At 40.9% G+C, this 13,008-nt stretch overlaps 1 protein-coding gene across 3 annotated transcripts in view; it reads right to left on the reverse strand.

The window, feature by feature from the left end:
* SPAG16 (sperm associated antigen 16) overlaps window positions 1-13,008 on the reverse strand; it is a 360,194-nt gene that overhangs the window by 147,578 nt on the left and 199,608 nt on the right. For all 3 annotated transcript variants that reach the window (XM_039728694.1, XM_039728693.1, XM_039728695.1), the window contains one exon: window positions 2,900-3,026. In XM_039728694.1, the coding sequence (XP_039584628.1) occupies window positions 2,900-3,026 (127 nt within the window). The remainder of the gene's footprint in view (window positions 1-2,899; window positions 3,027-13,008) is intronic.

Genomic DNA, 13,008 nt, shown 5'->3' on the forward strand with positions numbered 1-13,008 from the left:
ATCCTGGATAACTAAAATATTAAACTTGAGAACCAGTGAGCAGTAGAGACCAAACTGGACACGTATTATCAAACAATATCTCAAATGCTTGATGCTTAAATTCATTTTTCCTGAATTTGCCTCATGAATGACCAAAGGGACACAGTCAAAAAACCCCCCACCACAGATAGGCAGAATCCCTGTTCAAAGTTTCTGTTCAAAAAATGGAACAGAAATAGGGCATTATATGAGTGTGACTTTTTACAGAGCTCGGTGTGTGCTGAACTTTGTTCATAAGAACAGTGTCACTGACGTAAATGGGCCTCTCCTGCTAAGGATACACAGAATTCTTCCCAAATCCTCATTGGACACATTCCTCAGGACATAACTACTGAAAACTGCCTTTTAAATGACAGTCTCTCCACAATGTTTTCAAAAAATGAAATATCCAGTTATGAAACCTGACATTTCAAAAATCGAAAGCACATGAGATAGTTACTAAATCAATAAGTTTCAAATGTGTAGAATGAAAAATGCATTTTTTTCTTCCCTTCTATTCAATTATTTAAGTGTATAAATATTTGGTATCTCATCTGTCTGAAAAAAGAGCAGAAGTTCAAGCTTGGCTCAAATGGTGTTGAGACAAATGTGAGCAGTCCCAGGAAATGGCTCCTGAGGCTGTGGGAGATGCAGAGGAGTGGCAGGTCCCTCATCATGGCAGGAATTAACCCAGGCAGGGGAACTTGGACTCAGGGGTTCTTCTGCACCTCTCACATTCTTCACTGGCCACACTTTGCAGTTCATGAGTGGAGATGCTTTCCCTGATGTGTCAGTGAGGAATTGTTCTGGTGAAAAGCCAGAACACGCTTGTCTTTCTATGAAACTGGCACAAGGAGGAAGAAATTCTGCAGCTTATCTTGGCACCAGAGACATCAAAATTCCCACCAGAGATCTGCAGCCTGGGTCTCCACATCTGATCTACTGCATGTCTGGCACAGCACAAGCGTGGTTCCTGCCCAAATCCAACACCAAAGCTGTAATTCTCCCTCAGTGTTTGGAAAGGGCCACAAGTGCAATTCATCTTTCTCTGTTCTCACTTTCCTATAGGCAACACGTCCCTTAGGTTTGAAATTAGAGTCAATGTGATGAAGATTTTTTTAAACTGCTGGATGGATCTTACTTTGTTATCCAGAAAAAAAAAAAAGAAAAAAAAAGAGGAAAACTAACGCCCTGGGTTTCCAAAGTCTGCAGGCTGCATTAGAGTTCTACCTTAGTAATTACAAAGATTTATGTTCTATCCTGCCCCAAATCCAGAGCTCATTGTCCATTCAACTTACACTGCTCTGACTTACAGTTCTCTGTATCCATTATCTTTAATAATAAAGAGCTGACTGCACTTAATGATTGAAGAGCAAGATGTGATTAGCAATAGGAATCTGATTTATGAGAAAACAAACCCGAGCGTGGTTTTCATGTTTCATTAAAAGTATCTTAAATGTAGTCCGTAATGCTAATTGACCTCACAGAGATGAGAAAATACTCTATTCCCAATTAATGGGACAAAATAATTCATCTTCTTTCTGGAGGGAACATTTAATATCATTCAGCATTTAGAGGGAGGTGGCATCTTAACAGGGATTTCACCACCTCAAGTGAGGTTTCTCTGTGAGCATTTATCCCAAACCTGCAAGATTTCCCACTGGACATGGAAAATTCAACAGCATAAATACACAACAAAATGCCATACACAACGTTTTCTTTTCACAAAAGGTCTTTCCTATCTTAGGAAAATTACCCAAAGCTGAAAAACAATATTGGTGAGCAAATATAGAGGCTTTTTCCTGATGTTTGTTAAAGGAAAACTCCTTGATGACTCTGTTAATTTGCTATGAGCAGGAGATTACTGAGATATTTGCAAGATAAAGTCCCTTGCAGGATTTATTGAAAACAAAACAAAGCACAAATCTATTTTTCCATTAAGCATTTCACTTTTGGTTGTATTGTAATAATATTTTTTCTATTTTTGAATTATTCATATTTGGATATCAAATATTCCTATAAACCAATGCATTTAGGAATAATGAGTCTTGACTAGTTTCATTTTAACTCATTGTTCTTTCTGACCAGGATTACTATTATTATTAAATGACCTTCTATTCAGTGTGTTTCTATGATCCATAAATAGAAATTGCCTAATGAGCATCTCAAGTATTCCACTGCCATTTCCATGGCAGTTTTTCCTATCCCGTGTTTGCATAGCTCTGATGGAAACACCATTTAATCCACAGCAACAGCTCTGCCTGCTTCCTCTCAAATCCCTTCCATGAACACAACTTTCTCCATTCGAGGCTGGAATCTTGTACCTTTACACTGTCTGAGAAATGCAGAGTGGCCATAACATCAACTGAAGAATTCATTTGAGAACTTCAAAAGTTGCTCCATACCACAGAAACAGCAATAATTATTAGATTTTCTGATGAAAGAGGAAAAAAAATCCTTTTGCCTTGTTCTCATGCTCTACTTGAATAGGATTTGCATATTTGGTTTGCAAAGCAGCAGGGACAAATAGACTCTCCAGTGTACTCAATCCACTTTTACCTATTCCAAAGAAAGAAAGTAGAGAAGAACAAAGGAAGAGATGCAGAGTTTCTGTCACTACCTGCAGTGATATAATATGGAGAAAATAATGCATGTTCCATGAGGAATCAGCAGAGTTCTGGAGGAGGGGAGGCAGATTCCTTCTAGAGGAAGCGTTACACGGTGACATTTTTTGTCAGAAGATAACCAGTGTATTAGTGAATATTTCACTGGCACATCACCCTCACTTTCTATTTTGATTTCACACTAGGTTTGATTTTTCTCTTGTCACACACATCACTACATCCTGAATTCAGGAAAGACCAAGGCAAAGCCTGCCTACCGTTCTGACATCCCAGAGAGACAAGGTCTTGTCAGCAGAGCTGGTGACAACGGTGCTGGAGAAGGGCAGGAACTCGATGCTGTTGACTGAGCCCTTGTGGCCACGCAGGGTATATCTGCACCTCTCACTGCAAGAGAAGAAAACAGGAATGCAGCACCCTCCACGCAGGGTAATACGAACAACAGACAGCTTTAGGTGAATGAAGAACACATTTTGTGCCTCTCCCCAGCTACTCTCTGGAAAAATGAACACTGACAGCATTCCTCACCTGAGCACTGCACCACAGAGACAGCTACAAAACACAACCCATTGGTGTTTGCCTCCCAGTAATGGAGGCTGGAGCATGAAGGCATAAAGAAATGAGAAGTGGTTTTTAAAAGATTGAATCCTAAGCAGCAACAATGAAAGCACCACTTTGTGTTCCCTTGCTGGATCCTCAAAAACCTCATCAATGCCAAACTAAAAGGGAATGTGGATGAAAAAGTAGGATAGAGACAGCACCATTTCCTTTTTATAGACATGAAATTCCTTTTTTTCAAAGAGAGATCTATTGGACTGTGCCCATGTGCACTGTGAAGAAAGCCAGCAAGTGCTGGCAACCTGGTTTTCCCCTGGTTTGCACAAAGGCTTAGAGAAAGCAACTGGTGCCTGGGAGCTCTTTACTGAGGGTGAAGTCCTGTCCCTGTGGACACCCCAAACCCCTTTTCCCTGAAGGAGAGGTGTCTGGCTATGGATGAACCACTCCAGTGGCCATTGTGAGCTCCAAGTTCTTAAAGCAGAGGTGAAGGAACAGAGGTGAACCCCAAGAAATGAGGCATTCCTCATGAACTGGGAGCTCAGATGGAATTGCCTGTGAAGTACCTCTGAAAGTTCTTTCAAGGCTGAAGATACCCAGCCACTGCATCTTCTCCCAGCTGAGCAGCTGAGGAGTAACACCCTAGAGCTTTTGGGCTGCCTTACTCACCTCTTTACTTTGTTTTCTTTGAATGAGTTAATTTCTGGGACAACACTGTTGGTCCTTCTCAGCTGAGGGGATGGACCTGACACAGAAGGAACTCCAGACAGGAAGCTTTTCCCACTGCAGGAAACTGGACACAACCATGATGACACTGCTGTGGAGAATCAGTTCTCTCACCAACAGCCTGACCTTGGCTGTACAGCTGTAATCTCCTGAAAGCTTTTTGGGTTTTGTTTTGCCTTCTGTGTACACACCAAAGCAGAACACTCCTTAAACTGGAGCCGAGGAGAAGAGATGGAAGAGCCCAAGGATGCCCCATCCAGACAACACAGAAGGTGACAGACAAATCTGGGATTACTTAAACTCAGCAGACTGGCAAAGGCTTAACTCCTTCAGGAGTGTGTCAAGAGGGGGGATGATTGAAATAATCCAGGATCCATCACTCATTATTAAACAAGGGCATCACTCTGTGATTTCTTCAGATATATGTAAAACTTAAATGTGCAGTATTTGTATTGTTAAATCTTGTGAAAACACATAGGTAGGGGAGCATACTGTAGAAAAAACTAATCAATGTAAACTCAGTAGCAGTTCTATCCTCTTTGTTCAGCTGAGTCAAAAATAGTATGAAAAAATAAAAGCCAACAACTCATCGTAAATTACTGCAGCTTTCAGCAAGAGCTCAGAATTTTATTCCCTGCTCATGTGATTCTGACAGCAGAAACACACCTCCCTGGAGCTGGCTGCTGAATATATCACCAGGGCTTGCAAATTAGATTACTGGGTGGCTCTTAACAGAGAAATTTCTTACAATATTTATTAAGGAAGCTGTCAGCAGGGGGGAATTAAAGATGTGATTTTTCTGCCTTTTTTTTTTCCCCTGCCTGTATGTCCCCAGAAGGCTTTCAGAGCTCTTGCCAGCTCTGTACCACCAGCACAGGAGATGAGTGCAGTGAGGGGCAGGCCAGGAGAGCTGCAAGGTTGGGATGGACACTGCCCTGAGCACTGATCTGACACAGGGATTCCTCAGATCTATTTAGTGCTTTTCCATTTGCCATTCTGGAATGATATCCTGTGCTGAACACCAAGCCTGTCCCCACAAAGGCTGAGAAGAAGGTAAATAAGTAGCTTCTGAGGAGAAATATTATCCAGGAAATAGATTTTAAAGAAATATTAGATTCCACTGGTATCATTTTAGAGAATCTATGTTTTTCTATTATAGATAATACATTATACCACCCAGTGTTATCTGCTATATAGACTACATGTATTATTTTGTCACAAGGACTCATTTTAGACTAGACATAAAGTGCTTGGCTGTTAGAACTCAGTGCAGAAGATATCTGATATTCATGATCACTTGATATATGACAGTAAAATAACTTCAGTAAAATAATTCTTTTGTCTCACAGTCTCATGGCAATGTTTTACACCACAAATATGCCTTTTCCATCTTAGATCTTACACTTTTATTTGTGCCTAGGAATGCCATTTTTTAAAGATTCACAATCGTTTCCAGCTTCCATGTTCTAATGTAAAGGCTCTGAGCTGCTGAAGTTTCTGAAAAAGAAAATTCTGCGTGTTTTTTTTTGTTGTTGTTGTTTTGGTTTTTTTTTGGTTTTTTGTGGGCACTTTGCATTTTTGAAAACGTAGATAGCTTTCCATACCACAGTGTGAGACTGGTTCCATTGGAAGAAAGGGGATATTTTCCTGTAATAACAGGATGTGTCTATGCCCTCTTCAAAGCCTGGGGAAGAACAATGTCTTCAACCTGCTTGACTGGGCTTGGGGTGAAAGAACACAAGAAAAGGGAGGCAGTTAAAGGAAAAAAAAGATATTTTGTTTGTCAGGCACTGATGTGAGATCTGGACTGTCCCAGGCAGACAGGCTGCAAGAACAGGCTTGTGAGAGATTAATTAGGTGCCAAAGCAGGAAGGCCCATTCAGAACCCCTTAGCAAGGTGAAAATGGACTGATGATGTGATGGACCATGACAGCAGCAGAAGGGAAGGGAATGATATGCACTTTTCCATCAGGAACACAAACACCCAGCCCTGATGTAGCTTCTGTCCTTCCCACTTCCCTATCACTGCACTCTGATGAGCTCTGGCTCTTGAGATCTCATTTACCACTCTGATAACTGACTGAGTATTTCTGAGAACCTTTCCCCACTGCTACATAAAATAAATTCATCTTTCCTTCCAGCTGAGACATAATTTCAGCAAGATTGTCTTGCACCAGCTATCTTCTGGTTGGAAAGGGCAACAATTTATCTAGATGTTCTTTTTTCATGAAAAAAGAAGTTGATACGAAGGGTAGAGCATCACCCTGTTTTTTCATGGAAACTCATGTTTCTATCCAATGGAACAGGTTTATCTACTTTAGAATAAATCTATAGTGTTTTTTTCCATGGAAGCTCATGTTTCTATCCAATGGAACAAGTTTATCTACTTTAGAATAAATCTGTAGCTACATGCACTGGGTATTTTTCTCATTGTGAACACAGAGCCTCGTGGATATAATCCTCACAACCTCTGAACATCCTCGTTCAGAAGACAGAGGGGATCATGCATGAACAGCAGGTTAGACACCTGCACAAACCTTGATGCCTCAAGAGGTTCTCAATAAATGATATCATGAGAGAAATGCTGCTCAGTAGTTTAGTATTTTGCAGATTGCGTGCTAAGCCTCACTCAGACACCAGTCCAACCTTCATCCTTTCCCTGTGTTAGCACAGGACTAATTATCCTTAATGTTCTCTTTTTCTCTGCAGTCAATTCCTCTCCCTTAAATCCAGGTGAGGTAATGATGTCCATCAATAAATCAGCCTTCATTTTACCTCATCAGGTTTGGATGTTTCCTAAGAGTTTCAAACAAACATGGACAGATACTAATCCAGAAGCACATCTATGCCAGGAATGTTGGCTTCAATTAACCATACCGATATTGATATCATTAGCTCAAGAGATTGGGAAGATTTCATTTCTAGAGAATTCTCTTTTGAAAATCACATTTTGGAGTGATTCATTCAAATTCCAATGGGCTTTCAGTAAAGCTGCATTGAAAACAGAAGATATGAAAGATTTCCACTTATATAAGACTTCAGTGAATATTCCCAGGCTCTGCACAAATGTAAAACAGCAGCCAAAAAATGCACCAGTCAGATATTCCATCGACTGTGCAGTAATTGAAAGGGAATAGAGGCAGTGGGTAGATTCCTCTTGCCCTGCATACTTTCCCAGTAAAACTCAGGAAGAACAAAGCAGTGCCCAGCCTGCCCTCACTGCCAGCCACACAGCAAACCAGAGCCACGAGGCACACAACACGTGGCCAATTCTTCTGCTACTTGAGTGTTTCAAAAAAACACATGCATGCTGGTAATCCTATAGAATTAGGGTATTTTTTTTCCCTTTCTTGGCTTTTTTTTTTTTTAGCATGTGGTTTCTATGTTCAGCTCTGTTTGGGAAAATTGGGGGAGTGGAGATTGATACCATTTCAGTGAGTATTTAGGTAGCCATCATTACTTATTTTATTTCTGTGCCATATTGAATCTCAGTTCAAGCATGGTAATTAAAACTACCTATACAGGCAATTGAAATTAATGAGATTTTGAGCTTGTTCTTTGGAGTCCGTGCTTCTCCCACACACCTTTTTCCATGCCTTCAGAGGAATTCATTAAATAATGAATTCCCAAACAGGAACTCCCAAGCTGTACTATATTTCCCCAAAACTGCTCTCTCAAACACTAAGCTAAACTCTCATGTCTATTGAGAAACATTCTTCTGTGTGAGCTGCAATCACAATTTTCAGGGCAAGTTACACCAGAGAGCCACCTGCTGTGAAGGTGGACACAGCATTTCTGAGGAAGATTTGTAAAGACACACCACAACCAGCCTCCAGTGCTCCTCCAGGGCTGTAACTGGAACAGCCAAAGGAGAATCTTTTTAACAAAACCTAACCCTAACACTTTCTCATCATATGGCTCTATCTCCAAAATTTGTTTAAATTCGGCACAGAATTTTCCCAGCCAAGATCAATGGCCAAGGATAGCAAATGGGCTGGCTTAAGACATTAAAATGCCAGCTTGGTTTATGGTGTTATAAATGCATCCTATCATGTCTTTACATTTTATGACCACTATTTTATTTCTAGGTAGCTTCACATATGACACATCCAATTATTCATGTCAAGAATGTAAAACTACCAGTATTTCAGTAAAAAGTGCCTGCCATCTTTTATGACAGTGATTTTTTTTGACCATTATTTCACTAAATGCCACACATTTTCTGAGACATTGACATGTGAGGACACTTACTCTAGAAAGTACATTTGTCTCTGAAAAGATACATGGAAGTATGATGCTGTCAATATGAAACACTTTGTTCGATTATTACTTAAGAAAATGGAACTCTCTTCCAATTGTGAACATTCATTTGTGCCCTCTCTCAAACCAGTGGCTGACACTTGGAAAAGGCAGTGCTAAAGGAGAGTACTGCAGTTTCTGTGACAATGCAAACATTTCTCCTCCAGTATTTAGAAACATTTAGAAGGAAAAATACAAATATAACCTTCTATGTGTAATTTATTTTCATATTTAGCACTTGTGGAATGTTTTAATCTCTGTGATCTGAGTGCTCTGCAAAACAAGGAGCAATCCCCTGATTTAAACAAAGCTCTGAGTCAGGCTTTCCCTGGCAAGGATCAGTTTGCAGAGCTACTCATGAGTTTCTCAATCTGGTGAAATCTGGTGTCAGAAAATGTTAAATTTTGCACTTTTGAAGTTCACAATGAGCAGAAGCAGAATTAAGTATCACTCCCATCAGGGGCTGAACCACACAGGCACCATGAGCACGTCCCAGTCCCACTGGAAGCAGCACAAGCTCTGCCACTGATGTCAGGAGGAGCAGGATGAGATCCAGCTCTGTCACCACAGGAGCCTGACAGCTCACACTTTGCTCTGGTGCACAGTAAATTGAGCATGTAAAAGGAAGCTGATCTCTGAAGGGGGATGGACTTAACTGCTAAGTGCAAGGGTGTGATTTTTCCCCTTCCTCTGTCCTTGTCTTCCTCCTTCTGCCAAAAGCAAAGAAAAGCTTCCCAACTAGGAAGGCTTAGACAAGGAAGAAACAACACCAAACATGATATAAATGTTTCATTAGCGTTTTCTAGGTACATAAACAAAAATTCCTCATCTGACTCAGCATGTTTGTAAGTCTGCTGTAAAATCCTGTAACATTCTTTTCACGACCTCTCTGCAAACAGTCATACTGTTAAAATACAGAGTTTCTGAACTGGATCAAATTGTGTCCTTCCACGGATAGGACATAAGTCAATGACAACAGTTACATTTTTGACTTGCTTGGTAAGTTTTGAAAAGCTGCAGCAGTTTATTCTTGAGAGTGCAGATTTCCTCTCTGAGATCAACAAGGGTCTTTCCCCCTCCCTTTTCAGGAGCTGAACTGAGCACGGCAGCTTTCCTTTAACACCAATTTGTAAAGACTCAACTCTCACCAGCTCTGCTTCAGCTCCTGCTGAAAACTGCAATAAAAGCCACCAAGATTTAGTAGCTAAAGAGATTCCACCTGCTGCAAGAGGGACCTGCAGTCCAACCCTCTCTTGGCCCTGCTGGTGGAAGGAACACCCTGGGCTTTGTCCTCACACAGGATGACCAACACCTCCAGGTACCCTCCAGCCTGCTCCAAATTTGTCTCACACTTATTGTGAGCCCCCACTTTTAGCAAAACTCCAAGAGAAGGCCTGAACATGATGGTCCTCAAATGTGGGTCTGGTGGGATGAGGTGTGAGCACACCGAGTGCTCCCAGCCCAGCCCCATGCACTCTGGGGCTCACTCTTGAGAGCACCTCTGCAGGGTTAAAGCCTTCCCACAGCAGGGAGGTGGCTAAAAGATTGTCTAATCCCTCCCTTCCCACTCCACACCCTCCCATTCCATGGTGCTCCCTCCACAGCCTCCTACCCCTGAGGCATTTGTGTGCTGTTAACAAGATCCTCTGTCAACAGCAACACCCCAACAGGACAGGAAAGGAAATTTTATTGTGTCGGAAATTCATTTCGTCTCCAGGGACCTTGCCTCCTTACATATTTTTGCTGTTCTAAAAATTACTTTGTCCCATTTCTATAACTTGAAAGAGCCTCTCTGGCAAGTAATACACAGAACGGGAAAATTGAATGTACCTGAGAACAAAAAAACCACAAAAAACCACATGCAGAATAGAAAAAGAGGGCAATGCATTACGTTAAATGAAGCCTGATAGCTTGAACTTCAGATTCAGGGAGGTCTAATAGTGAGGGACATTTGGCAAAATTCCCCTAATAAATTTATAATTAACCAGCAGAAAGCAAGGCTCCAGTCAGATTTCTATTCTGCAGTGAAATTAGATAACCAAGCCAAATAATCAGAGTCCTTGAAAGAGAGTGCTGTGAATGCAGGAGAAAAAGGTTGCAAAACTTCATGCCTTACCTTTGGGATTAAAGTGCTTATTTTCCTCAATTCCTGGTAATTTATGTAACACAATATGTATTACTGGAAAAGTAGCCAATTATAACACTGTATTTATTTTTCTGGCAGAGCTCTACTGTGTGTATTTAAGTAAAAGCTGTGTGTTTATTGAGCGTGTGGAAACTTCCTCTACCAGGCAGACACGAAGATGCAGCACTGAGGTAAAAAATACTCTCAGACAAAAAAGCAGGAAGTTTTGAGGCCACCACTGCTTGCTGTGGTGTTGGACACAGGCCTGGCTGCCTGATGCCAGCCTGGGAAATATTAAGAACCTTATCTTTTACCATGTTTCTGTATCAAGTCCATATAGGTGCTGGGCTTTACAGAATGAAGACTCTCCTTGTGCCATAGTTGGCAAGAACTCTCTGGCACAAACAGACAAAAAAGAAATATAATCAATTACCTTTTGGTGCTTGATTGATTCCAATACTACTCAAACTCAGGATCTGTTTTGATAAAAATTGAGAATACTAAATATGATTGACAATAGCTTTATATGTTGTGAGTGAAAAGCCCAAGTTATTGAATTAATAATATTCTACTTAGGCTTTCATTAGAAGGTGTGAAAACTTTGCCAATAATCTATATCCTTTTTTATTGGCTTGAAACATGAGTAATGAATCTGCTCATTATTACACTGAAGATTTAGTCTCAATGTCTTGCATTTCTCTGAACAAATGAAGTGTTCTATGAGAAGTATTATTATTTGTATTATTTTCTGATGCCAGATGAAAGTGTTTTAGTGTGAAGCTTTAATTTGTTTAAAGGAAAGATAAAACAGTAAGACTGAAGGACTTAAAATCTCAGCTTAAGAATAGTCTGTGGTCTTTTTATAAGATTGTAATATATTCTTCAGTCCCTTTTACTACTCCTAGGCTTGGCTGTAGCTCATCAAGGTATATTTAAAATCTCACTGCTCAACACCTGATTGTTGGTAGCACAGGGCATGTTTCAGCTCATGGCAACAGCTGTTGCAAAAGCTCACTTTCTATTGCAATTGGGCTCCAAATCAATTTTGGTAACTTATTTCTGTAATTTTAGTTCGAACAGAAGCCTGTTACTTACAATCCAAATTTTTCAGAAGTGAGATGCATTTTTACATGTTTCAAATTTGGATTATGTTTTATTTTACAAGGATTGCACTTCCCCAAGGTTAGAGTTAGGTTAACAAAAATTACTTAGTCATGGGACAGAAGATGATTTAGGATTTTATATTCAAAATGTAGATTTTAAGTGCCCTTTTCATCAGCTTGGTCAAAACAGATCAAGTCAATTACAAGGTCCTGCTTGAAAATGTGCCCAACAGAGTGATGCCAGGGAGTGATCTAAAGTAATCCTGATTTAATTAGTAATTCTCACCCCAGCTGCCAGTCAGAAATGATACATGTGTTAACACTACTCTAATGGGAATGTTCTGGGCTTTCCCAGAACATCTGTAACACACCAGTGGGATTTGGTCCCACATTGGTACCCACTCCAAGCACCATGCAGGAGCACACACACCCTGCATTCCGTATTTCAAAATCCAGGTTTAGCTCTTTCCTCTGCCTCTGGAAAATCAACACCCACGTATCAAACCATCCATTTGTGGCTATGTCTTCTAACTTTTCCATCAAGTCTGTCTGCATGCAGAAAATAAATTCCATCAGCCAAAGGAAAAGCTTTGTGCAGCTCGGTGCTCCCAGCACTCGGAGCGACACGATCTGCAGCGGTTCCCCTCCAGGGTCAGCTCTTGTATTTATTTCATAGTGATGGAATAAAATGCTGTTTCAGTCCTTCAGTCAGGAACTGGAACACAAACTCCTCCTTGGAAATGCCTGTGTCTCCCTTGCAACGTCCAGAAAGCCAAGCCACCTATCCCAGAATTCCAAACCTCGTCCAGGAGCAAGGTACACTCAGGTTCAGAAAGGTACACGGTAATTCTTAGATTATTTTTTGATTCTTACCCTTGCTCAGCACTTTCTGCAAATCAAGTTTCCTCAGGGGATTTTTTTGTTGGACAGGTAAAGACAGGAGCACCAGAAATCACTTATTGAAACCCAGAGCCTTGTTTCATGAAACAATTATCTCCTCCCCCCTCCAGGCTCAGGGGTCTGAGCTAATCAGATCAGCACAGGCTCAGTAATAATGAAATAGCTGTAACCCATTTAAGCAGTGCAGGACAAGGAGTGTGTGTGCTGCTCAGCAATTCTGCCACTGAATAAGCAAAGCCTCTCCCCTGTGACAGTGGGTCCTCCTCAATTACCACATCAGCTGACATCAGCGCTGAGCTCATGGCCTGCCCCACACTCCATGTGAAGCTGTCATCATCTTATTATTTGTGTCTTCTTTTTTTTTCCTTTTTTACAAGAACTTTACCTCTAAAACTACTGCTTTTTTCAGGCTAATCCTGACCAAGTGAAAACAGAGGTCTCAATCCCTCCTTGCTTTTGAAAGACACCACCACACAGGCGTTTTGATGGAGCACTGGCAAGAGATTTCATTTCTTGTGTCCTTATACTAAGGCTTATGTGAGAACTATTTGAACAGGTTATTTTACAGTTTTAGGCTTTTGCTGCTCAAATAAAATATTGTGGAGAAGATAAGCCATCTGCACTCCACATTCAGATCCCCTTTATGGTGCATTCCAACCAC

The sequence above is a fragment of the Passer montanus genome, unplaced genomic scaffold (assembly GCF_014805655.1).
Source record: "Passer montanus isolate IOZ18808 unplaced genomic scaffold, ASM1480565v1 scaffold66, whole genome shotgun sequence".
Lineage (NCBI taxonomy): Eukaryota > Metazoa > Chordata > Aves > Passeriformes > Passeridae > Passer > Passer montanus.